The 25,121-nt window shown below is 54.5% G+C and overlaps 1 protein-coding gene and 1 long non-coding RNA gene across 6 annotated transcripts in view; one reads left to right on the forward strand and one right to left on the reverse strand.

Annotated features, from left to right (window-relative positions):
- Positions 1-25,121, reverse strand: part of NOL4L (nucleolar protein 4 like) — a 131,586-nt gene that overhangs the window by 72,760 nt on the left and 33,705 nt on the right. For 4 of the 5 annotated variants that reach the window (XR_014073822.1, XM_081559623.1, XM_081559625.1 and 1 more), the window contains exons 2-3: positions 7,473-7,628; positions 995-1,106 (exon numbers count right to left, since the gene is read on the reverse strand). Coding sequence is in view for 4 of the 5 variants with exons in the window: in XM_081559623.1 (XP_081415749.1) it covers positions 995-1,106; positions 7,473-7,628 (268 nt within the window). In the remaining variant the exon portion in view is untranslated. Of the gene's footprint in view, positions 1-994; positions 1,107-7,472; positions 7,629-16,400; positions 16,515-25,121 lie in introns of those variants that run through there. The other variant, XM_081559624.1, reaches the window with a different exon arrangement.
- On the forward strand, positions 15,292-21,030 carry LOC145533080 (uncharacterized). The gene is made up of 2 exons (XR_014073825.1): positions 15,292-15,356; positions 20,235-21,030. It is a non-coding gene; the product is annotated as an uncharacterized LOC145533080 (long non-coding RNA).

Genomic DNA, 25,121 nt, shown 5'->3' on the forward strand with positions numbered 1-25,121 from the left:
CCCAACACCCACCCACCTCAGCAACCTTTGCAGGCCTGATGCCTAGAAGTCCTGATAAGTAGCCCATCTGGGCACCATTTCTCAGGCTTGAGTTATGGTCACACCAGCCAAATGCAATGGCCCTTCTTGCTGTGCCAAAGCCACCTTCTAACAGATGGCCCAGACTTATTGCAGGGAGGCCTCTGGGACATTCACATTGAAGCTTTGGGGGGACTTAGGCAGGGGTCCTTGCAGGGAAGAGCTGGAGAGCGTGGATGTCTGTCTAAGGGACCAGCTTGGGCTGATCACACATACTCTGGGTGTTTTCTCTTTATTCCCTATTTTTTGGCATCACTGTGTGGCACGTGGGATCTTGGTTCCCTGACTAGGGATCGAAATCGTGCCCTGTGCAGTGGAAGTGCAGTGTCTTACCACTGGACCACCAAGAAAGTCCCTCTGGGCATTTTCAATTCTAACCAATCCCCACAGATCTGGGTGTGCACTGGGGGTAGAGGGCAGGAGACAAATACTTAGGGAGGCCTACTACTAATGGCAGGAGGGTGGCTGTAGGATAGAAGGGTGCATACAGCGAGAGGTGTGCTCCTGTCCCCAGGGAGGGCACAGTCCAGTCAGTGAGACCAGATCCACTGCCCGGGGTGGGGGCGGGAAGACCTGGGTGGCGAGGACTGCAGAGTTTAGGAAATGGGGTGAGGTGGCCATTTCCGTCTGTAACCTCGGTGGGAGAAGAGAGTCTTGAAGGGCAGTAGGAATGTTCTGTTGGTTTTTAAGTGACACTTGACATTTAGAAAAAGTTAAAAAAAACAAACCAACAAACCAAACCTAAAATGAGGCTCTCTGGGCAGCTCCATGGACCCACGCTGGCCTCTGGGAATTGTGACAGCTGCTGGTTGTGCACTTTTCTGTCCCTGCCAGCAAAGGGCAGGCCCTTCTAGGGGAGAGCCCCCCCCCTGCACAGCCTCCCCCAGGCCTCCAGCACGCCCACCTGCTCCCCTACCTTTGGGCTCCAGGCCGTTGGAATTAAAGTGCATCCTCTTCTGACACTCCGTGCAGCTCATCAGGAACCGGGTCACGGCCTCCCGTGGAAGGAAGGCGTAGGTCTCCGCGATCTGGGGGAGAGAGGAGGCTGGCTGTTACGTGGGTCTGTGCGGAGGCAGCTTGCTCACCAGGTCACCAAGGGCTCTGCTTCGGTGGCAGGCACTTGGCCCTTGCCAGGAAGGGCAGGGATTTGAGGAGAAAGAGACAGATGTCTTACGAGTCTCAGCCATAGAAATGAGTCAGTACTTTCGCAGAATACCAGTAGTTTTAAAATTTTAAATGAAAGAAGCTTTAAAATTGTAAAAGCAAAACATTGAAACATCATCTAGTCTATAACCTATGTTCTCATAAATTGGGAATATTCCTCTCAGGTCATTTCATCACTGCTACTGAAGAATGAGTTGAGAAACACTGCTCTAGGGTAGGAGACAACTCCCACTCTTAGAGAAGGATAAACTGAGCCCCACTTATAAATCTACCGGCTATGGGCCTATAAACAGAGCCCAACGCTCTACAGGCTATTCCTTGATCTATTCACAGACGCGAGAGAGCTGTGAAATGCCTCCAGTTGGACAGGCTCTCAGGGAGCCCCGTGTTCCAAGCAAGGTCACAAGGCCCAGAGAAGTGAACCAATTCACTTAAGGTCACACAGCTCTTTATAATAGTGCCAGACTAGAGCCGAATCTCCAGGTCACCCCCAGAGCTGCCTCCAGAGGGCCTCCCCTAGCTACGGAGAAAGAGTCAGCAGTGTGGGAGGGAAGGTGAAAGTGATGGTAGGGAACACAAGAGGCTGGGTGGGGGAGTGGGGAAGAAGGGGGCTGTAGTCCCAGCAGCTCAGTCCTTTCCTCTTGCTCTGGGTTTTGGGAAAAACCAGGTTGGTCCTGGTTTGGCTGCCTGAGGGGGCCGGAGGGACCTCTTGGGCCCAGGTTCTCTGGCTGAGGCCGGCAGCTGCCCGGTTGCGGGTTTCACACATTTCCCAGAGCCCGGGCCGTCCCTCTCCTCTCCACTAAGCGGCAGCATCACCCCAGCCATTCCTCTGTCCAAGCCGCAGCCCAGCCGGGAAAGTTGGCCGAGGGCGCTGGTCAGCCCACAGCAGGGGATGATGGGGGTGGTGCGCTGCTCTCCAGGACGCACCTAGTCTGTTCCTTTGGGATGCACACTGCTCCATCTCTGTGGTGGCCAGGAAGTGGGGCAGGGTGGGACTCAAGAGAGCTGCCAGGCTCTCCTTCCCCGCGCCCCCCACCCTGCGGCCAGGCCCTCGGAGGACAGGCTTGGGCTCTGCTGCCTGTGGAGCTCCACGGGCCACTCCTGCCTGGCGGCCAGCTGCAAATGCAGAGTTAATTTTGGTGACACAATTGTTATTTCTCAGCTGATTTGATGCTCTGCGGAGCAGGCAGGCTCCTTGATGAGTTATCTCCCTTCCAAATTCTTTGTCTGATTGACTTCCTCTGGAGGTCAGGGACAAGGGCAAACCCCTGCTCTCTGATTGGAGCCAGTGGATAGGAAGGTATGAGGGCCAAGGCACAGGGCTCTCCTGCCACACACGGGGACATCTTTATCCCCAGCCTGGGGCTGCCTGGAAGTCTCAGGGCGGCAGGTCCCTCTCGGGCCCACTGGGTTGGGAGGGATGGGTCCTGTTGAGGGGCTGACAGCTATAGGAGTAAAGGGAAGAGGGAAGGACGCCCTCTGGGTCAGGCAGAGGGCTGAGGCTGAGTTGGGCCAACAGATGACCTCCTAAGGAACTGAGCTGGGGCATCCCAGGTCAGGCCTCAGAAGAGCTGAGCTGAGCACGTCGAGGAGGAGGGTTGCAGTCTGCTGGGAGAGGAAGAAAGGTTGATACCATGGGGAAAGCCCGATTTCAATGCACGGAGCTCTTTGACCGCTGGGCAGAGATGGATTCTACAGGGCTCAGGGAGGGCGTTCCTGGCCGGGCTGCTCTGCTGAGGGCTGCCCGTGGCGTGGGCAGAGGCTCTGCTTGCTGCCTGGCCCACTGAGGACACAGGAGCAGTTACCAGAAAGTGCCCAGGGGCCTGGGCCTTAGCAGTGACCCAGCAGATGCAAAGGCTGGCCGGAGTGCCACAGGGAGGTGGTGCACTGGGTACACAACTTCTGGCTCCGGATCCCACGGACGGGCAGATGGGGCGAACCCAAGGTGGGTGGGTGAGAAGCCCTTGGAGCTGTCCGAGGGCCCTGTGAAGCTGGATGGTCTGCAGCCTCGCTAAGAGCTCCCGTGGGGCGTCAGTAAAATGTCCAGCTCTGTGCTGCTGTAGGGACCCGAATGGAGGAGGATGCCTTCCCCCACCGAGGCCCTCAACCTCCTGTGGGCATCTTTTGGTTCACGCTCTTGCCTCATCCACGTGAGAAATGGGACCTCCCATTTCTGTTTGGCTGCACAGATGCCCGAGGCCACAGGACCACAGGGTGAGCTGAGACACGGAGGATCATCCCAGCTGATGCCCTAGTCAGCAGGATGGTGGTTTTCTGATAGTTTTACAGCTACAGACACTGTTCTGGAAATAGACTCTTATCCTGAAGCCCGAAACGTGACACAGATAAAGACAGAGCTGCTGCATTTAAGAAGGGGCCCATCCCCGCCCAGCAGCCCTTGGTGGCCCTGGACTGTCTGTTGCCTTGCTCTCAGGCCTCCAGCCTGGATGTTGAGACCGGTACCTGAATCTACCTTTTACGTTTTTCTTACTGGGAAAAGCTGAGTGAGATTTCATTGGAAGACAGCGCAGAAGCTATTTGCAGAGTCGCTGACTTGCAAGGCCCCATTTTCACTCCCGAACTCAGAGGCCGACAAAGACAGATGAGGCCAATTGGGGGATTTGCACCACTTTACAAGATCCTCCTTCTGCCCTACGGGCGGATTAGCACGTGGTGGGCCTGGAGCAGCTGCTGACCACATCTGGCCCCAACTCCAAAGTGGTCTGGGCAGTCAGATCAGGGCTCCAGAGCCCGACCTCACCTTCCAGCACCCTGGGAGAGAGGAAGGAAGCAACAAGGCTCGCTCTGATTCAGGTGGGTGCAGCCATTAGGAGTTCCCTGGTGGCTCAGCTGGTAAAGAATCTGCCTGCAATGTGGGAGACCTGGGTTCGATCCCTGGGTTGGGAAAATCCCCTGGAGAAGAGAACAGCTACCCACTCCAATATTCTGGTTTGGAGAATTCTGGCCTGGGTCCAGTTGGACACAACGGAGCGACTTTCACTTTCATCAGACATCAGAAACAAGCTTCCCTGGTAAAGAATCCACCTGCAATGCAGGAGACCCTGGTTCGATTACTGGGTCGAGATGATCCCCTGGAGACGGGATAGACTACCCACTCCAGTATTCTTGGGCTTTTCTGGTGGAAAAGAATATGCCTGCAATGTGGGAGGCCTGGGATAGATCCCTGGGTTGGGAAGATCCCCTGGAGGAGGGCATGGCAACCCACTCCAGTATTCTTGCCTGGAGAATCCCCATGGACAGAGGATCCTGGCGGGCTACAGTCCATGGGGTCTCAAAGAGTCAGACACGACTGAGCGACTAAGCACAGACATCAGAAACGCTCCTTGAAAAAGGACCAGTCCTCTGTGTGGGCTCAGGGAACTTTGTAGAACACACAGCTCTGCCTTGGCAAGACTCCCTGGGATCCTCTGGACCTCAGGCCATGTGGTATCAGAGGCAAAGTTAAGGCAGGGCTTCCTGCCCAAGATGGGGACTCTCTGTAGTGTCCGTTGTCAATGGTCATCAAACCCTGGCTCATCGACTTATAGTTTCAGAAAGCTCCTTACCTGCCCTCCCCGATCCACTGCTGGAGAGTGGTAGGTGCTAAAAAGTTCTTTTCCTATTGAAGAGTGTGCCTCCTTTAATGCTTTGAACAAGACTGCCCATCTCCCCTGCAGTCCCCTGCTCCCTGGGGCACCCCAGGCCTGTAAGACTCCGTAAGGTCTCAGGTGCCCTCAGAGACATCAAGGCAGTCCCAGAATTCAGGTTTGGCAAAGCATACGGAGATGGGTCCAAAAACCCCTCCGAAGGGCCTGATGCAAGCCCCGAAGTGCCAGGCTGTACCCCTCTGCAGCCATCAGCACCGAGTCTCCTAGCGGGCACGGATGGGGCTGAAGAGCTAGGCTTGGGTTGAGGCAAATGGGAGCAGGTGAAAAGAGGAGGACAAAAGCGTCCCCATCACCCCGCCCCCCGAAAAGGAAAAGGGTGACAGATGGGGAAGTGGGGGAAGGGAGAGGAAGTGCACGGGGAAGGAAGGGGGTGTGGTGGTCCCCTTGGCCTCACACCCACAGCAGGAGGGCCTGGCCTGCTCCCTCTGCCTTGGCCCTGCTGCTGAAATTCCAACTCTGAGTGCAGCCCAGCTGGCTCGCTGCCAATCATGTGCCAGCTCCAGGCTGGGCAGCGGGAAGTGGGGCACACGGCAGGCATATGGACGAGAAGCCAGGAAGCGCAGAGCCAAGGGCTGGATGTCCGCTTGGCCCAGAGACACAGAGCCTGGTGGGCACAGCCAGCTTCGCCCTCTCTGCAGCATGGAGGTCGCAGACCCCAGCCTTAATGAACACCCAGGAAGTGCCTGAGGGTAAGGTTTGGGGCTGGGTACCCATGGGACCGGGAAATCACACAGTCCAGTCAGCTTAAGCCTATCTACTTTGACAAGCAAGTCAGTGGGCTTGCGAACTGGCCACAAGATATTTGCAACGAGGCAGCATGTCTAGTGGTCAGGGCACAGGCTCTGGGCCAGATGCCTGACTCTGAACATCAGCTGGGTGACCTCAAGGCAGGCTTAATCATCTCTCTGAGCCTCGCTTTCCTCCTCTAATGGTAGCGCCTGCTTCATTCTTATACCCTTCATCCGCGTGATGGCTTTGAGAGCTGGCGCAGGGGACGTGCAGAACGCACAGCCTGGCACGAGCCGGCTCCCAGCATGGCAACTTTAATGCTGAGAAAGTGCACAGGGTATCGTCAGCACCAAGGGGTCCACATGGGCCCCAGCTCAGGAGTCCTTCTCTCCATCTATGACTCTCCAGTGGAAATACCCTCAGAACTCCCTTCCCACAAGTCACTTCCCAACACACAAGTGCTGAACTGCAGGGCGGGGCAGGTGGTACAGTCATCTCTTGCTTCCCTCAGCCCGACCCCTCCTCTCTCTGAGATCTTCAGCCCGTGGGTCCATCCTTAAGACGCATTTAACAAAGGTCATCTTCTGACATCAAGGACAAACCAGATGGTTGGATTTTTTTTTTTTTAATCAGGCCATATGGGGAAATTATAGACTTACACAAGCCACCTCTGCCACACTCCAAGGCTATTTAGAAAAGAACCTGGAGGGGTTGGCATCCACCTTGGGTAAGGAAGGCCCATCACAGAGGGGCAGGTCTCTAGGAAGCCAGAGAGAAAGTCAACACAGAGTGGGGAGTGAGACACTAGCTGACCGCTGCCTCAGTGCTGTGTGACCTTAGAGTGGTAGTTTAACTCCCTGGGCCTCAGTTTCCTTAACTGTGAAATGGGCCACAGAGCCTCCATCACAGGACTGCTGTGAGGCTTAAATGTTGAACATGAAGTGCTCGGCTTCCTGGTTTAGTGGTGGGTGCCGGACAAGTGGTTCAGAGCCGGGCATAAGCCATGGCAACGGGGGCCAATGCGAGGACGCTTCTAGAACCCAGGCGGGCTGTGACCACCGTCCCCTCCTCCACAGTCTTACGTGTGATATTTCCCATCCTAGGTGGCCACCTCTGCTCCCTTCTGCCTACCCAAAGCTTAGACTGCTAGCTGACCCGCCACCCTCTCCGTGAAGGCCCCTTGCCTTAGCACTGAACGTTGGTGTCTGGAGGGACCTTGGCTGAATGCCCAGGTGCCTGGGTTCTTGTTCCCCTGAAGCTAGTCTTGGAGACATTTCTGTTTCTCTCAGCCTCCCCAACCCCAATCAAGCTGTGCTGTCCTTGAGGGCGGGGCCCAGGTCCTCAGAAGTCCCCTGGGGAACTTCTGGCAGTGACTTCAGGGCTGCATTGTAGGGGACTTAACGCACGCACACACGGGGAGTATTAGGACAGGTTTGGCACACAGCGAAGGCCATGGAAGCATTTGCTCTGCCGATTACTATTATCTGGCCTCCCCCTCCCCCAACCACAGCCCCAAGCTGGGGCTGGGGGGATGGAGCGAAGCAGAAACCAGGAAGAGGAGAGCTTTCCTCCTGCCCTCCTCGTCCCTCTCCTTCCCTCCCTCTCACCCCCTTCAACCTGCTTCTCCTTTGTGCTCCGACCACAGAGCCCGCCCCCTCGCCCTGTGAGCCATCTCTGGCTGCCATGCCCTTGCCCCGTGCCCCCCTGGATCCCCAAAGGCCGTTTCATCACGCCTCAGTTCCCTGCCCCGCCCCCTGCCCAACATGTGCGGAGCCCATGGCCTCCTGCCAAGGCCTGGGGCTGCCAGCAGAGGCCAAGAGACAGAAATCTCACCGCTCGGTAGGTTTTCTTCTGCCCAGCGTGCTTGGGGGCTTTGCCGGGCTCCGCTGAGCTCTCCACATGCATCGAGTAGATGATGTCAAAGAAATCTTCCACCACAGCGACCCGCTTCAGAGAGATGCCCTCCGGCTCCGACAGGCCATCTGCCCCCTGCGATAGGGTGGACAAGCTGTGTTAGTGTCAGGGATGACGGCGGGGTGAGAGCCGGGCCCTGCGGCCGGGCAGCGGGGCGGGGGCAGGCATGCTGCTGCTCGCTGACCCCCACCAGGCCTCCCGAGGGTAGGTCTGGGGGGACCTGGGGGGACAGGAGCCTGCTTAGAGGGCCACAGGGAGGGGCTACCAGAGTCAAGGGTGGCTGCTGCTACGAAATCTACCAGAAACAATGGGCAGAGAGAAATAACAAGGAAAAATACAAATTAAAAAACCAAGAGCCTCCATGTTCACAATTTCAGACAGATTGTGCCAGACTCAGGCGGGGAGCTTTCGAATTGCACGCTGTGCCAAGACCATCCTGGAAGTCTCTGGGGAGGTGGGGAGGGGGGTGCTAAATAGATGCGTCCCCATCAGGAGCTCGCCAATTAGCAGTAACCTTTCACTGTGGTCCCGGGCTGGGGGCCCAGGGGAAAGGCTCACATCACCTGGGTGACTCCTGCCTCGCCCTGGCCTTTCAGAAAAGCTTTTCACCGCTGCCCGCCTCCCCACTCCAGCAGCTGAGCGCCAGCAACAGCACCCGGGCTCTTTGTGTGTGGAGACACAGAAATAACACACACAAGGCCATGTGGAGGTGGCAGGGCCGTGTAAGTGGCGTGGCTGTGGGGCCTCCCCGAGCCTCTTACTGGGCTGGCACGAGTGTTGTCAGCTGGCCCCGAAAAGGTGTGCCAGGATCTCAGGGGCACTGGGCTCTCTGCCACCCTCTCCCTAAGGGGAGACCTGGAGGGCTCTGGGGGGCGTCAAAGAGGAAGAACAAGCAGAGGGGTGGGGGTGGGGATTTAGGAAAAAGGAGGCGGGCTTTTCTGTAAAAGTGCTCAGAACACAAATCTCCCAGAGGATTCTTCCCCAAAGGACCCCCACTCAAGAATGTCGGCTCTTTGCAGGAGGGAGTGGAAGTGTGTGGGGCGGGGGTTCTTTTGTCGGCTCACAGCTGTCTCCCTAGCACCCAGAACGATGCCTGACACATAGTAGGCTCAATAAATTACTGCCGAATGACGGCCTGGTTACAGGCAGCCGCCAGGAGGGGTAGTTTAGCCACGCGCTTCTTCAGTGTCAGTTGGGGCCCATCGTTTAAGTGGTTGTGTGACTCTGAGCAGGTATCTTGCTTTTCTGAGCCTGGGGTCCTTTATTGAGAAAATGGGGATAACAGAAGGCCCCTTCCCATGAGCTACGGAGTAAATGAAATATGTGTGCAACACTTAGCACCAAGTCCGACCACGGGAACTGCTGGATAAATATTGTCATTAAGAAGTGTTTTGCCGACTGCCAAGTTTCCCCTAGCCAGGACGGGGCTGAACATCGCAACCAGCCTGGGAGACTGTGAGGGTCAGGACCTGCCTGTGGGACGGTGGCGTAAGTGGAAGGGCTGGCTCAGGACGTTGGTCTTTGTCGTCAGAGGGGAATCGAGGCCACACTGAATGCGACGCTCACTCACAGCACATCCCAGACACAGTCAGGGTTTGCTTTTATCCTGCAACTTTCTCAACCTGCCATGGTAGGATAGCGGGGCTGTCTCTTTGCCAGTGGCCCACTTGAGAGCAGATGGGAGAGGAAAGGCATCTGGGGTGTAGGGACCAAACCCTAGAGCTAGTGGGCAGTGTCCGTGAGTGATGACCCTGGGTGGTGACCTCACTGGCCTTGCACAGGCCCTAGAGCCAATGGCTTTCTCCCAAGTTAGCATCCATTGCAATGGGGACTTCTCAGCAAGTATCTAGTGGGGTGTATGTGTGCCCACCTGTGTAGAAAGAGTTGCCTGCTGGTCCTGCTTGTCTGCTGTGAGATTGTAGGCAAACTCTTTAACCTCCCTGAGCTTCATTTATGAGGTATAAAATTCCATACTCTTCTCTTCTTAAACCCCCTCAGAAGTTACTGTTATCTCTTTCTTGAGGGTATCTGAAGTCCCCTCTGAATTCTTGGGCTCATCAGTGACTAACTCATTCATTAGCTGACGTGTAACCGCCAGTATTTTAGAGATCTTCAAATACTGTCAAAGTAGAGCGGAATGGGACAAACATTATGACAGGTCAGTTATAATACACTTCTAACCAGAGGTTCATGTTGGCAAAAACAAACAAAAGAACCTCCAAGAATGAAGGTATAACTGGGTTTCTATTTCTTGATCAGGATGGGTTCAATTTATAAAAAGCCATTGATCTGAACACTTACAATTTGTATACTTTTCTGTGTGTCTGTTGGGCTTCCCTTGAGGCTCAGCTGTTAAAGAATCCGCCTGCAATGCGGGAGACCTGGGTTCGATCCCCGGGTTGGGAAGATCCCCTGGAGAAGGGAAAGGCTACCCACTCCAGTATTCTGGCCTGGAGAATTCCATGGACTGTATAGTCCACGGGGTCACAAAGACTCAGACACGACTGAGCGACTTTCAGTTCACTGTGTGTCTGTTAATTTGTATTTTGTTTTGTTAATTTAATTTTTTTTCTTAACACCAGAAGTGTCTGCTAATTTTAAAAGGTATATTTTTTAAAAAGTATAATGGGGTAGGTAGTTCCAAATTTTGATAATTTGAATCCAGAAGCATAATGATGGGTTTAGCTGCTTACAAGTGAATAGACCTCTCTGTTCATAAAACTGCTTCAGGCCAGAACACAGACACTTCTGGTAAAAGTTTACAAAATTGGATGAGAAGGAGTGGAGAAGAAAACAATCTGATGAAAGATAATATTTTAGATAGGTGGGATGGAAAATTGTCCTCTAACCAGCTTGGTGACCTTGGGCAGGTCACTTTTTGACCTCTTAAAACTCATTTTCCTCAAACCTGTAAAATGAGCCTACAAAGTCCTAGTTGGATGTGGTTCCAAGGCTAAGTAAGAATATGTCAGGCATCTGCCACATACAGGCTTGTAAACATTCATCTCTCCCCTTCAGACCCACTGAGTGTGGACATTCTGTGTTTAGGGATCCATTCTTATTTCCTGTCCCTCTAATCCATTCAGGTTACAGAAGGGGTCCCCCAAGGTAATAACCACCAGCAGAAGAGATGCAAAGTCTTATGCAAAATAACCTGCTAAGGCTGTCACACAAACTTGGAATAAGCTTTCCTAAAGTCCAAGTATAACTAACTAACCCAGATTAAAAGCAAAACGCACTCCCAGTGCCTAGCCTGCCTCTGTCCCAGTCTTCCACCTCCATTCTTAGGGAGACGTGGGTAATCAACCTGGCCCAACGTGACCAAAAAATTATCTCAGAGAAACTCTTCAGGGATGCTCCCTCTTTAAAAATGGATTATGAGGACCACTTCCCTGGTGGTCCAGCAGTTCCCATGCAGGGGATGTAGGTTCGATCCCTGGTCAGGGAACTAAGATCCTACCTGCTGTGGAGCAACTAAGCCCTCAAGCAGCAAGGAGAGAAAGAGCATGCCGCAAGGAAGACCCAGCACAGCTTAAAAAAAACAAAACAAAACAACAAGGACTGTGCTCTTCCCTGCTGTTCAACCCTGGGTCCTATAATCGGTCTATCTCAACTGCAGAGATGTACAAAGGAAAGAAGAGGTCCCTTAGCAACCAGAATTCAAACCACACAAGGTCTGCAGAGCCACACCTTGAACTGTCCTCTAGTGAGCTGCAGCCACCTGGACACCATGTGTACTACACCCTGAGGGAGGAACACCAGGATATCTGTGTGGCCTTCAAGGAGAACCCTGGGAAGAGAACAAAGGGATCCCACGGCAGTCACGTGCTGCAGACAACTCTGCCATGCCCTGCATCCATAGAGGTAATAACCTTCATGCTAAATGCCGCAGGAGAGGCATGCTTTTCCTAGCTAAGAATCCCGATGCAGTATACAAGGCAAAAGCTGCTAATTAAGGGATCGGACAGCACCTTCTCCTTAGCCTTGGGATGCCCCTGCCAACCACCTCTGCTTAGTACCCGAGTTAGCTTAGTCTGATCCATAGCCCTAAGCAACCTGGGCCCTGGGCTGACAAAGGAAGCTCACTTCATTTACAGGCTGGATAAAGAGTGGGGCTGGATGGAGCTTCTTGACTACTTCCCACTTCCTGGGAATGCCAACCAGGAGTGATGGCATGGAGCCCTGCAGCACCCCCTGGGAAAAGCCATGAAACACACACGGTCAGTTGTGCAGGACCAACCTCTGGGGCCTTCCTGCGTGGGGGAGAATATTTCCATGGTAACATACTACATCTTTTTGAAACAGCTAATTCCAAAACAGCCAGTCAGATTCGGGCCAACAAAACCAGACATGGCAATAGCTTTTAAAAATTCAAGAAAGGGGGTTCCCTGGTGGCTCGGTGGTAAAGAATCTGCATGCCAATGCAGGAGATGTGGGTTCAATCCCTGATCCAGGAAGATCCCACATGCCTCAGAGCAACGAAGCCAGGGTGTCACAACCATTGAGCCAGTGCCCAGAGCCTAGGAGCTGCAACTGCTGAAGCCCATGTGCACTAGAGCCCATGCTCCACAACAAGAGAAGCCGCTGCAATGAGAAGCCTGTGCACCACAACTAAAGAAAAGCCTGTGGGCACCAAAGACCCAGCACAGCCAAAAATAAATAAATAAATAATTTTGAAAAATTCAGAGAGGGGCTTCTCTGGTGGTCCAGTGGCTAAGACTCTGTGTTCCCAATGCAAGGGGCCAGGATTCGATCCCTGATTGGGGAGCTAAGATCCTGTACAACATACAGCACAGCCCCCCCCCCCCAAATACATAGAGCTGCAAACTTTCTTGGATATTACCATCTTCCTTAAAACCAGCCTATTTGAGTTCTAAAGGCCAGATTGCGAGTCATTGAGGAAATCACCAAATGTCTACTTAAGTAAGGCCGGTATTTCAGAATATTTATAACAATGGTTGGGCTTCCTAGATGGTGCTAGTGGTAAAGAACCCACCTGCCAATACAGGAGACTTAAGAGACTTGGGTTCGAGCCTCTTAAGTCTGGAGACTTTAAGAGACTCAGAGGAGGAGGACATGGCAACCCACTCCAGTATTCTTGTCTGGAGAATCTCCACGGATAGAGGAGCCTGGTGGGTTACAGTCCCCAGGGTTGCAAAGAGTCGGATATGACTGCAGCAACTTAGCATGCCTGCATGCATGCATGCATGACAGTAGTTTGCAAAGTGTGGTCCCTAGGCATCACTTGAGAACTTGTTAGAAATGTGATTCTCAGGTCCTGCCTCAGACCTACCAAATTTGACACGTTGAGGGTTTTAATAGGCACCCCCCTGTCTAAGGCAGGACAGAGTTTGAGAACTGCTGATTAGAATGTCTCTGTGATTGAGACAGGGAGGTGGCTAGTAAGGCAACTGGCATTGGATAATGAATATAAACATTTTCTGTGCTGCTGGGCCTAATATATTAATACTTTCTTCTCTAGTGAGGGCCCATTTTTCTAACGGTAGGGACAAAAGATTCTTATTGGGCAACATGAGTATGAATTTGAAACACCTACCCAGAGACTTGCTGGGCACTATGGCTAGAAAGAGAAGGAGTGCCCAGCATCCTGACATTGGAGTTTTAAAGTCCTTCCTGGTGAAATTAATTCTTAAGCAGGTCATTCCTTGACAAGTCTTTTCTGGCTTCCTCAGTTTCCTCAAACAATCTGAATGCTCAGCGTAAGGAGGACTGCTGTGTCCAGGGCTGCAAACCTACAAGGAAGATGAGTATATCATCCCAGGCCCCTGCCCACGTAGCCTTATGGGCTGTTGTGAGGAGTCATCCTCAGATGAGCTCCTGAGTCTGATTGAATCTTGCCTGTCTCCTCACTAAGCCAATTAAATGGACTCCTGCCCTTGATGGCAGGTGAGGTTCAATTGCTAACGGATTGCAGTTCTGTCATCTCCACTGGAACTTCAAAGTTGCTTGCTGGTAATAAGTTACATACTTATCAAGGTGGTTGCACCCTTTCAGGCCACCAGAGTGCCATTTAGTGCACCACCATCACTATATTAGAGGCAGGTGCCTTCCAGCAACGAAGTGCCCATGATTAAGAGAATGTGGCTAAACAGTGGGGACATTTCTCAATTGGGTTCCTTCTTCAAGAGGAAGAAACCACAGAAACAGTCCGTAGGATGAGCCCTTTCGGTGCAGCTCAACAAAGAGCAAAAATCAACGAGATTGCCGTTACAGGAGAAAGTCCACGAGGAGAATCCACCCCTGGGGAAAGACACCTTTGGCGACAGGATGGGAGCCCAGGACTTCCGGGGGTAGATTGTACGGGCAAGTGTGAGGATACTGCTCCATCCCACGTAGGCCAGCCAGGATGACAGGCAAAAGCTATGACAAATATTAGCTGCCTGCTCCTCCCAAATTAGAAGGGGGTAACAGAGGATGAGGTGGTTGGATGCCATCACTGATTCAATGGACATGAGTTTGAGCAAGCTCTGGGAGATGGTGAAGGACAGGGAAGCCTGGCGTGCTACGGTCCATGGGGTTGCAAAAAGTCGGACACGACTGAGTGACTGAACAGCAACAACCTCCCAACTTCTGGAACTGTTCCTCTCATGCCCCAAACCACATTTTAATAAGTTCAGGCAGGACCAAGGTTTTGGAAATGGGGGTAACAGTTTTGGGGAGTTCCCACAAAAGTTCTTGCCACAAAAAAAAGTTCTCCTTTCAACTCTTGGTAGGGCTGAAAGAAGACCAAGGGGGAGGAGTCAGCTTCCTGCAAAGGGTCCTCATAGAGAAATTGATGGGAGATGTAATTTAAAAAGCAAACTAAACTAAGAGAACGAAAAGAACAGGAAAGCAGAAATGAAGACCCTCACCCAAATATCCAGAAATTCTCTCCTCAGAACCTCCAAGAGAAGTCAGTCATGGTTTGTAAAAACGGTCAGATGACTGACAGGGGCTATTGTTTTAATGCGACAAGGACAGTATTTGAATTTCTCTCCTGTATGAATACTACTTACCTTCAGACTGGAAACCAAAACCAAAAAAACTCCAAGATAAAGGTTCACGGCAGAATTTCTGGACCCATGGTTATACTATAGCCAGAATTTCTGGACCCATGGTGATACTGTAGCCAGAATTTCTGGACCCATGGTTGCACTGTAACCATGGTTGCTCTAGGCCTGGACAGTACTGAGGGATGAGACCACTCCCTCCCCCATAAATAAATAAACACAAAAACGAGGCATGGAAGACTCATTGTAGCACCTGCCTCTTCTCCACCCCTGTGCACAATCTCCAACTGCTAGTGCGGAGCGGCCACCGCGGTGCACCTGCCATCTGGAGCAGGCCTCATATAGTCCAAGACCTCCTTTCTGCTTCGCTGAACCTCCATCTTCTTTCAAATCACACCAGGGACCAAAAGGCACACCCCAGGCCACAGGGCAAGGTGCCTGGGATGGACCCCCAAATAACAGCCATATCCTTCAATCGGCTCTGAATATTTATTTTTTTTTTCCTTTTGTTAACTCTTGGGATGTCTGGAAAGTGAGGGGCGGGGGAGAGAGAAAGGGGGGAGTAGTGGTCCAAAGTGCTCCCCTCTTGGTCGCAGAGGGGCAATGACCCCGGTTTAAGGGATGGAGGGAGGAGGTAGCTGGGGCACTCTCAGGCCAGATAGGGTGGGGCCTGGGGGACAGGGATTCTGGCCTAGGTGTGCCAGGAGGGCGCAGAGGCTCTGTAAGTCAGAGGTCTGAGGACAATCCAGCCCCGACCCTGGGCCTCAGTTTCCTCCTGTGTAGAGGTGACACGGTATGTACAATGCGTTTCGCCACCTCACAGGAAGCTTATGGGAACCCAAAGGATGCACAGACAGCCCCCGCCCCGGGCAGAACATCCATAAATGACCCGGTCACCACTACTATGGAGGGGCGCGCTCCAGGGTTCTGGGGACTCGCCTCCCTCGGGCATTGCGGCCAATGGCAGGGAATGGGGTCCCTGAGCGGGGGTTTCTAGGCGGAAGGGGGCGGCCCTGAGCCAAGCGGGCCCCGCGGGCGGGTCCCTTCGGGGCTGCGGCGGGCCGCCCGGGCGCGCTAACGAGCGGGCCCCAGGTGCGGGCCCCACCCCGGGCTGGGGGGGCGGGAGGAAGAGGAGGGCCTGGAGGGGGAGGGGAGAGGCCCGCGCTAATGACTGTTGACAGCGCGCGCTGGGGCTGGCCGGGCCGCGCGCGCCACTGACAGCTGCTGGGGCGGGGGGCGGGGGACGCGGGTGAGGCGGCTCGCGCTCCCCCCACGGCGCACGCGCGTGCGCCTCGGCGGGGAGGGGCCGGGAAGCGCGCGCGCGCCGGGCCCGGGTTCGGAGGGCCTGCTGGAGCGGTTCGCGCGGGCTCCTCGCGGGCAGGCAGGTAATGAGAGTAACCATGGCAACCCACCAGAGGAAGTGTATTCTGCAGTAGACGTTAATCCCCTCTCCCCGGAGCTGGGACAGCCTGACTTTCCATTCTCACACAGTAATTAGATACCAGCTGTCAGTGCAGGGGGTACGGCTCCGCGGCTGCAGCCCGGCTGGGGGGGCGCACAAAGGAGGCGAGGGGGGAACACGAGGAGAAGGGCATTAAAGACACAGGGACGCTTTCCGGCGGGTGGGCCGGGGCGGCGCGCCTCAGCCCGGTCTCCGGCCTCTAGGCGCGCGCCCGCTCACCTGGAGACCCCGCCCGCGCGGGACCCCGCCCACCGGACACGCACCTGCTGCGCGCGCGCGCCCGCCCGCAGGCCCGAGCGCTCCCCCTCTCCAGGCCCCGCCTCCCCACTCCCCGCGCACCTGCTCCGCTCCCCGCCCTCCTGGGACGCTGCCCACCTGTCCTTTGTGCGGGGCGGTACCATTCGATCTAGCCAGCTCTCCTTCAGGGAGCGCCCGCTATGTGCCAGGCGCCGTGCCAAGCCTGATCTGTGTAATCCTCCCAGACCCTCTGCGGTAGGCGCCTCTGCTGTTCCCCGCCCAGGGTGCAGTGGGGTGTGGCCATTTGCCCAGGGTCACGCAGACTTGAACCCCCATCCCGATGCCCATTGAACCACCAAACTACAGCGCCTCCCTATCGCGTCCACATCCGTTATAGCTCCAAGGGCCTCCCAACCGCCCAGGGAGACAATCAACACTGGTGGCTGGCATCGTGGTGCGCTTACTGTGTGCCAAGCATTTGCTGCCTCATTTCACTTTCCCAGCAGCCGTGGGAGGATTGCTGCTCCCATCTTACAGGTGAGGAAACTGAGGGACAGAAAGCTGAAGCGACTTGTGCACAAGCATGGAGAATAGAGTGGAAGAACTGGAATTCAAACCCAGGCAGCTAGACCCTAGGATCCATGCTCTCAGCCACCGGCACTATTAACTCCACCCCCAGGTTCCTGGTGGCCGTAATCCAGCCCAGGCCTTCTCCTTTCACCGTTCAGCCCGCCCACATCCTGTCCCAGCATCAGTGAGGAGCTGCCTCTCTTAGCCATACCTAAGAAATCGAAGAAGTTCCTAGGCCTAAAGCCACTGCCACGTCCCTGATTTCTGCAGGTCTCCCTGACCCTGGCTCTCAGTGAGGATGCTGTGCTGTGCTAAGTTGCTTCGGTGTGACCCTATGGACTGTAGCCCACAAGGCTCCTCTGTCCATGCAATTCTCCAGGCAAGAATACTGGCGTGGGTTACCGTGCCCTCCACCAGGGGATCTTCCCGACCCAGGGATCGAACCCACGTCTACTGCTGTTCCCACATTGTAGTTGGATTCTTTACCACTGAGCTACTGGGGAAGCCCCCCTCAGTGAGGATAGCCACTTGGAAATCCTTGGAAGCCTCCCCGTTTCCCAGGTAGAGGAACCAAGACCCTCAAGGTAAAAGGCTAGACCAAGGAGGAGATGGCCTCGGGGAGCTTTTCGTGGGGAGTCCAGTCCCCACAGGCCCAGCTATGCCTCCTGTCCCCCACCCCACAGTTGGACCTGTGGGTGGGCACACCAAGGAGGGGCAGGAGGTGCTGAGAAGCAGAGCGGGCTCCTGTCCCCAGTGGCGGCGGGTGTCTGGGGCAGGAGGAGGCTATCTGATCCCTTCCCCACTGCCCCGGCCATGACCTCCTCCCTCCCTCCCTCCCTCCATCTCTCCCTCCCTCGTGGCCTGGGTAGCCAGCACCCTGGACTGCAGCTGAGAACCCAGCGTTCCCCGACCCGGCCCACATTCCAGTGGGAGGAGGGGTCAGTGGGGTGGGGGGGGAGTTGGGCCAAGGGCTTTAGGGACAGGGGCACCCCTGGGGCTGCCCCCCCAGCTTGGGCCAAGGCCGGGCTGTCTCCAACCTCACCATTTCCTGCCTCCGCTCTCCCCATCTCTCAGTAGCAGAGCTGCCTAAATTTGGCTCCAGGAGGGAATGGGGGAGGTGGCAGCAGGCGGGTGCTGTCAGAGGCCAGGGCGCAGCTCCCTGTCTAGCCGGCTGGCATTTTTGCTGTCTGGAGGAGGGCAGGGGGGCCCAGCAGCCCTCTCCAGGAAAGGGAGATGTTCGTACCTTCAGACATGCCCTGAGTAATGTGCAAACCACATGCAAACCAAGCTTCAAATCAGCATCTCAGCCAAGGAACAGCTTGGGTGCTTCTTTTGGGATAAGAACAGAAGAACAAGTGGCCCACTCCCCGGGGCTCCATTGGGGGCTGGGGGTGGATGCAGGGTGTCCAGGGCTGGGAGTTGGGAGCCTCCGTTTCTTGCCAGGTGGAGTTTGGGGGCTTTAAATCAGCGGCTGGACTCTCTGCCTCCTAGCCTCAGGGCAGGGCCATGGCCTTCTCTGCCTTCTCTGGCATAGTGCTTGGCACACCATTCCATGATTAAGCACATGAGGTTGTAGTCATCCTGTCCAGGTTTGAACCCTGGGTCTCCACTGGCCAACTCGGTGAATTCCTCAATGGTACACCTGGGCAAACAGCTCATGTGATTGGCATCCCTTTTAGGACTTCCCTTCCCTAGAAGGTGGGCACAGGGGCACAGCCCAAAAGAATACCGGTTTTGGAATCAGACCTGGATTCCAGGTCTGGCTTAGCCAGTGAGGCTCTGTGGATCTCACACTCCTCCTCTGGGAAATGGGTTCAGGATCTCAAGTTCGACTATGATGTCCGTGTGGGGGCCTGGCACTCGGTGGACAGTCCAGAATTCTTCCCACCAGTGTGGTCTCACTGCTGTCTGCCTTCATCCAATTACATTCTCTGTCCCAGTCCCACCTCCCCTCTCCCTTGGGTTTCTCCCTCCTCTCGTTCTCTCCACTTGTCTTGGTGATCTCAGGGAGGTCACTGCCTCTCAGAGTCTCAGTCTGCATGTCTATCTGCTCCATGGGGGTAATGGGAGATGGATGCCGTCTGGAGTCTGGAGTCAGGAGGCGCTTGATGGGTGGCAGCCCTTTATGAGGCCCATTTATATCCCAAATGACCAGGAGGGGTGGGCTGTGCCCTCCAGCTCTATCAGGTATGGGGTGTTGGGGCCCCTCTTCTCGGTAACTCTGTTTAACCCCAGATAACTGCTCTCTTGCCCCTCGGCCGGGGCTGATATGAGCTGAATCCAACTTCCTGCCACCCAAAAGCCACTTCCTGCCAAACTCAAGCTGATACCAGAAGAACTTGTTTTCTGTGCACAGAGCAGTCCTGCCGCCGGGCGGCCACTGGCCTGCCCCGGGTGTGAACATTTTTTTCCATTTGCCTGTCTGCCTGGTGGGGCTGGGCGGGGGCGGGGACGGGGACTCTGCTCTCTCCACCTCTGAACCTGCCCATCCTGCCCCACCATAGCCTCTGGCCCTGCCAGCCTGCCCAGGAAGGGTGCCAAATGGCCCCTTTGGGCCCAGACAGACGCGTGTAGGCAGTGATACACAGTCCGTCACAGCCACACACCAACCAGCCAGTCTGACAGCCCCCAGAGGCACCAGGAATTTGGGTGAGGACTCTGGGAGACAAGTGTGTGACCCCGTCAGACAACAGTCACACACACTTTTAGAGTCACACACACATCGACGGGTACACCCAATCTCAGAGTCACTCACACACATGCACACAGAGCTCCCCCACCCTTGCCCAGCATCCATCCCCCTTCCAGGTGTATTCACTAATTCAACAGACACTCTGAAGGACCTGCTCTGTGCCAGGTCTTTGTCTAACGCATAGTAAAGACTACTGGAATAGTAACTAGCTGACCTGTGCTGTTCCCTCAGTTTCCTTATCTGTGAAATGGGGATAACAGCCCTGCCCCACAGGGCTTTTGGGAGGCTTAATGAGCTAATGCATGCAAGGCCCCTGTCCCCGGCTGGCCTGTAGACAGTGCTAAGTTAGGCTATCTTAGTTAGCCAGGAGTATCCTGTGCCCAGCTCTGCTGAGACCTTACATACTTATCGCCCTGAGTCCTGACCCAAAGCCCCTGGCGGCTCAGGTCCACGCTCCCATTTCCACAGATGAGGAAACCAAAGCTCAGGTAGGAGGCCCACAGGTCCTCAGGGTACCGCCCCGACTCCTCTCTCCTCTCCTCCTACTCTGCTGCCCCCGGCTGCCTCACCACCCGCCCCCCCCCCGCCCCTGCCACACACACAGTGGCCTCTGTCTGGAGTGCCCTGGCCACTTGCTCTCAGCGTGACCGGCTCTTTCTGAGCTGTCCACTGCCCCGGCTCCTCCCCAGAGCCCTGTTCACTTTCCTCAGGACACTCGTCACCCGTGGAGCACCAGACCCCCCACTGGATCGTTCTGTCCTGTCCACCGGCACCTAATAGGGGTTCAACAACTTCGGGACGTAAATGAATAAACAGCCTGCTCCTCACACCTAGCTACTGGGGCCAGAGTCTGGAACCACACCAGGACACCCCTAAGCTGGAGCCCAACTCCCAGGCTAGCCTGCTTCTCACACCACCAACAGGCACTGCACAGCGTGTGAATGAACAAATGAATGAAATCAAGATTTCGGGATCCCAGTCCAGGGCTCTCTGGGCTAAACCTCCTTCACTTCCTGGCAGCGTGGACAGGAGCCAAGCTCCAGCCGCCTCGGATGGTGGCGGGGCTGACGGGCCGCCTGAAGCCGGCTGTCAGGAGCTCGTCTGGCCACAGCCGACAGCAGGGGAGACCAGCTGGCGGTGCAGGGTCCATCGGCCCAGGCCTGGAATCTGAGCCACCCTGAGAGGCCCAGCTTCTCTCCAGGCCCCCACAAACTGGCCTTTGTTCCCCAGGCCAGCCAAGACCCAGGAGCCTGGGCTTTCTCTCTGCCTGCGGCACCCGCGCTGAGCCGGCAGGGTAAATGGGCCAGCCTCCCCTCTGTCCGGGGCCCACGATGTCGCTTCAGGACTAAATGGAGATGTAATTTTCTATACAAATCCATGACAATTTAGATGGAGTGATTGTAATTGGCTTTTCAATGGGGGTTTTGTCCAGTGCTGGTGGCTAGAACTGGGTGGCCTGTTTGAGGCAGGCTCCATTTAAATGACAATAAAGCAATAATATTGAGGACTTGTACAGTACCCAGAGCGCCTCCTGGGCCCAAGTGGAGCCTCATGTTTATGGATCTGGTCCTTCCCTTGGGCAGTCTGGGCAACCAGGGGGGTGGGGGGCACCGAGCCCGGGAGAGGGGCCATTCCAGACCTAAGGGCTCTGGGGCGGCCAGGGCAGGGCCCCATGTCCCCTGGCTTACCTGCTCCGTCATTCACCATACAACCACCAACCAGTGCTGCCTGTGGGCTGGCTGCTATTCCAGCTGTTGGGGGTGCCAAGAAACAGAGAATCCTCCCAGGCAGGTCAGAGGTGGGAGGAAACAGTGGCAAGGACAGACAGCATGACCCAGAGCCAGATGGCCGAGTTTAGATTCTACCAAGCTCCTTACTAGCTTTCTGGGCTTCAGCAAGTTACTTAACCTCTCCGTGCCTCTGGCTGGCCGGCCATAAAACAGAGCTGCATTCAAAGTTACTGTGAGGACGAAACCCCTGACTAGGGCTCAGCACAGGGCCTGGCATGCGGATGGTGCTGTCGGTAAGTTACTGCCGTTGTTCATTAAAACCCCAGCTCTGGTGTCAGACTTGCTAGCGGTGACCGTGTGCTTGCGACTTAACCTCTTTAAACCTCCACTGGCCTCTCTTTGGGGCTACCATGGTGTTTCAGATGGTCTCCACTTGTAATGCAGGAGACCTGGGTTCGATCCCTGGGTCGGGAAGGTCCCCTGGAGAAGGGAATGGCAAGCCACTCCAGTATTCATGCTTGGAGAATTCCAAGCTTCTCTTTAAGGTGGGGCTTTTAGGAGAGCCAACCCCACGGAGTGGTGGGGATTTAAGGAGAGAATGCAGGAAGAGCAGTAAACACTAGCTCTCACTTACAGGACGCTTTTTGGCCTTGAGGAGTTTGCGATTCAGTGATAATTATACTGTTGAGTGTTGGGAGACAGAAAGGGAAGAAGAGAAAAGCTCACAGGAAGCCAGGACAGAGCTGTTGGTCCCAGCAGGGGATGCAGGGGGAGGGAATGATCTGGAGGGGCCTTGGGAACAGGGCAGGGCTACGGGCTGTGCAGAGGAAGGAAGGCTTCACAGAGGAGGTGGGTGACATTTGGGATGGGCCTTGAAAGAGGAGTGACAGGTTTCTGCCAACATAGGGCGGGTCCCAGTGCCAGGCACTAGACCCTCCTGAACTGCTTCCTACCCGTGCTTCCTACCTGTGGGAGGAGTCGAGGTGGGGCGGGGGATGAGAGCAGGCCTCCAGGGAGGCTGTCCTGAAGAAGCAGAGCTGAGAGCATCTAGGAAGGGAAACAGCCTGTGCAAAGGCCTGCAGGTGGGAAGGCAGCTGGAGTCAATGGGCCCTGGTGAGTGGACAGCAGGGGAAACTGCAAAACATGGCTGGAGGGAGTGGACAGGGGCTGTGGTTTGACTCACAGTGAAGTAGGTGGCCACAGAGGGATTTTAAACAAGGGAGTGACACTATGCATGCTACATTTTTAAAGGATCCCTCTGGGTGCTTGTGGGCGATGGGCTGCAGAGTGGAAGGGGTACGAGGGAGACCCTGGAGAAGTGGTCGGGTCACTGAGGGGAGGGAAGTGGTTGGATCTGAGAAACAGCAGGCGCTCAGTAACTGTTGTCTGGAGGATGGGCAAGTAGAGCACGATGCAGGGCTGGGTGCAGCTGGCACATAGTGTGGTTGGTGAAAGGAGATGAGAGAAGAGAGATGAGGGCCGCCTCCCACCTCCCTTCATCAGGCTAAGGCTCTGGGGCTTTTTCCTGAAGGCAGCAGGGGAGCCAATCCGGTTTTTTCCTTTTTTCTCCAGGCAGAGAAAGACCATGCTGGGACTTGTGCTTGGAAAGATCATTCTGCTGTAGGGTGGGTGGGTGGGAGGTGGCAGGTGGGCGAGGCTGGAGGGAAGGAGGTGGGGAGGGAGAGTGGCTGCTGCAGGCTCAGAGGCCTCAATAGGCATCCTAGCCATCCCCCAACTCCAAGAGCAACAAATTTCCTCTTCAGTGAGGTCTAAAATCCAGTCATGGGTCACAGAGTGGTCATTGGCAGAGTTGAGATCCAACCCCAGGGCAAACTCAAAGGCCCTTTTGGCGTCATCTGCCTTGATTGCTAATACAATCCATTATAAATAGTGTTTCATGATAACTGTCAGCTGTAGTACCCTTACTACAAACCTGGGAGGTGGGTATTATTATCATTCCCATTCTGCAGACAAGGAAACCAAGGCTCCGAGAGGCTGAGTCACTCATCTAAGGACACAGAGCTGGGAATAGAGATCCAGGGTCAGACCCAGGCAGTCTTACTCTAGACCTTCACTCCTTTGAATTTATTGCTAATCCCTGGTGGCTCAGATAGTAAAGAATCTGTTCGATTCTTTAAAGGATCAGGTTTGATCCCTGGGTTGGGAGTACCCAGCTCCAGTATTCTTGCCTGAAGAATCCTATGGACAGAGGAGCCTGGTGGGCTACAGTCCATGGGATCACAAGGAGTCAGACACGACTGAGTGACTAACATACACTTAAAGGTTGGGAAATTTCATGGAGGAAGAAAACCTGAACTTTGCACAGAACCTCCTGATGTTGGCAGCTCCTTCAACTGAAGCCCAATCCTTCAACTGAAGCCCAATCCTTCAACTGCGTCCATCTAGTGGCCTCAGTTTTACACCTCCAGCCTGGGCCTATCCTCTGCATCCATTCAGCCCATTGGACGTATCTGAAAGCAAGTGTGTGTTTAGGGCCCCTGTAGAGCAGGGTACCCCAATCGCTGGACTGCACAGCAGGAGGTGAGCAGCAGGCAAGTGAGCGAAGTTTCATAAACTTCATCTGCTATTCCCCATCACTCACATTACCACCTGCACCCACCCTGACCCCTGACCCCCGTGGAAAAATTGTTTTCCATGAAACCCTGATGTCAAAAAGGTTGGGGACTGCTGCTGTAGCGGGCCAGGGAAAGGCATCCATCTATTCATTCAATAAGCATCTGGACCACTGCCACCCCCTACACTGTCTGGCCATCACCACCAACTCTTCCTCCACCAGAAGAAAGCCTTTTCCACATTCACTTTCTCAGGCCAAGCACCCGGGAGTCATCCTTGATTCCTCCATCTTTATCTCACATTCCCCCATGCCCAGCCCATCCATCAGCAAATCCTGTTGACTCCACCTTAAACTGAGTCCAGAATCCACCTGCTTTCCACCATTTCCCGTGCTCCTGACCTCCCCTCCTGGGACCTGTGGGGTTTGGGGGAAAGGCACAAGCTAGCACTGGAAAGCCCTTGGTCCCTCTCCTCTGGGTCTCAGTCTCCTCATCTGTAGAGTGGGTGCATGCTAAGTCGCTTCAGTCGTGTCGACTCTTTGGGACCCCACGGACTGTAGCCCTCTAGGCTCCTCTATCTGTGGGATTCTCCAGGTAGGAATACTGGCATGAGCTGCCATGCCCTCCACCAGGAGTTCTTCCCGAGCCAGGTTTCGAACCCACATCTCTTATGTCTCCTACACTGGCAGGTAATTCCTTTACCACTAGCACTACCTGGGAAGCCAAGGAAGTGTGGGTACAGTAAGTCATTTTGACTCCCATTATCCTTTCGTCCTAGCAGGACACAGGTGGGACTAATGAAGAGCGTGTGAGTGCAACAGAAGAAAAATTAGACAAACCGGACCGCATCAAAACTAAAACTTTTGTCTTTCAATGGGCACCATCAAGAAAGGGAAAAGACAGCTGACAGGCTGGAAGCAAATATTTGCAAATCGTATATCTGATAAGGAATTTGTATCTAGAATATATAAAGAACTCATAACTCAATAATAAAATGAATAATGCAATTAAAAAAGTCAAAAGATCTGAATAGACATTTTTCCATAGAAGATACACAAATATCCAATAAGCACATGAAAAGATGCTCAATATCATTAGCCATCAGGGAAAGGCAAATCAAAAGGCAAATCAGATACAATTCCACTGACACTGGGATGGCTCTAATCAAAATGACAGATAGTAATAAGTGTTGATGAGAATGTGGGAAAACTGGAAGCCTCCTACACTGTGGATAAGACTGCAAAATTATGCAATGATTTTGGAAAACAGTCTAGCAGTCACTCAAAGGTTAAAT

This window comes from Giraffa tippelskirchi, chromosome 13, assembly GCF_054371585.1.
Source record: "Giraffa tippelskirchi isolate mGirTip1 chromosome 13, T2T-mGirTip1v1.2.pri, whole genome shotgun sequence".
In the NCBI taxonomy this organism is placed as follows: Eukaryota; Metazoa; Chordata; class Mammalia; order Artiodactyla; family Giraffidae; genus Giraffa; species Giraffa tippelskirchi.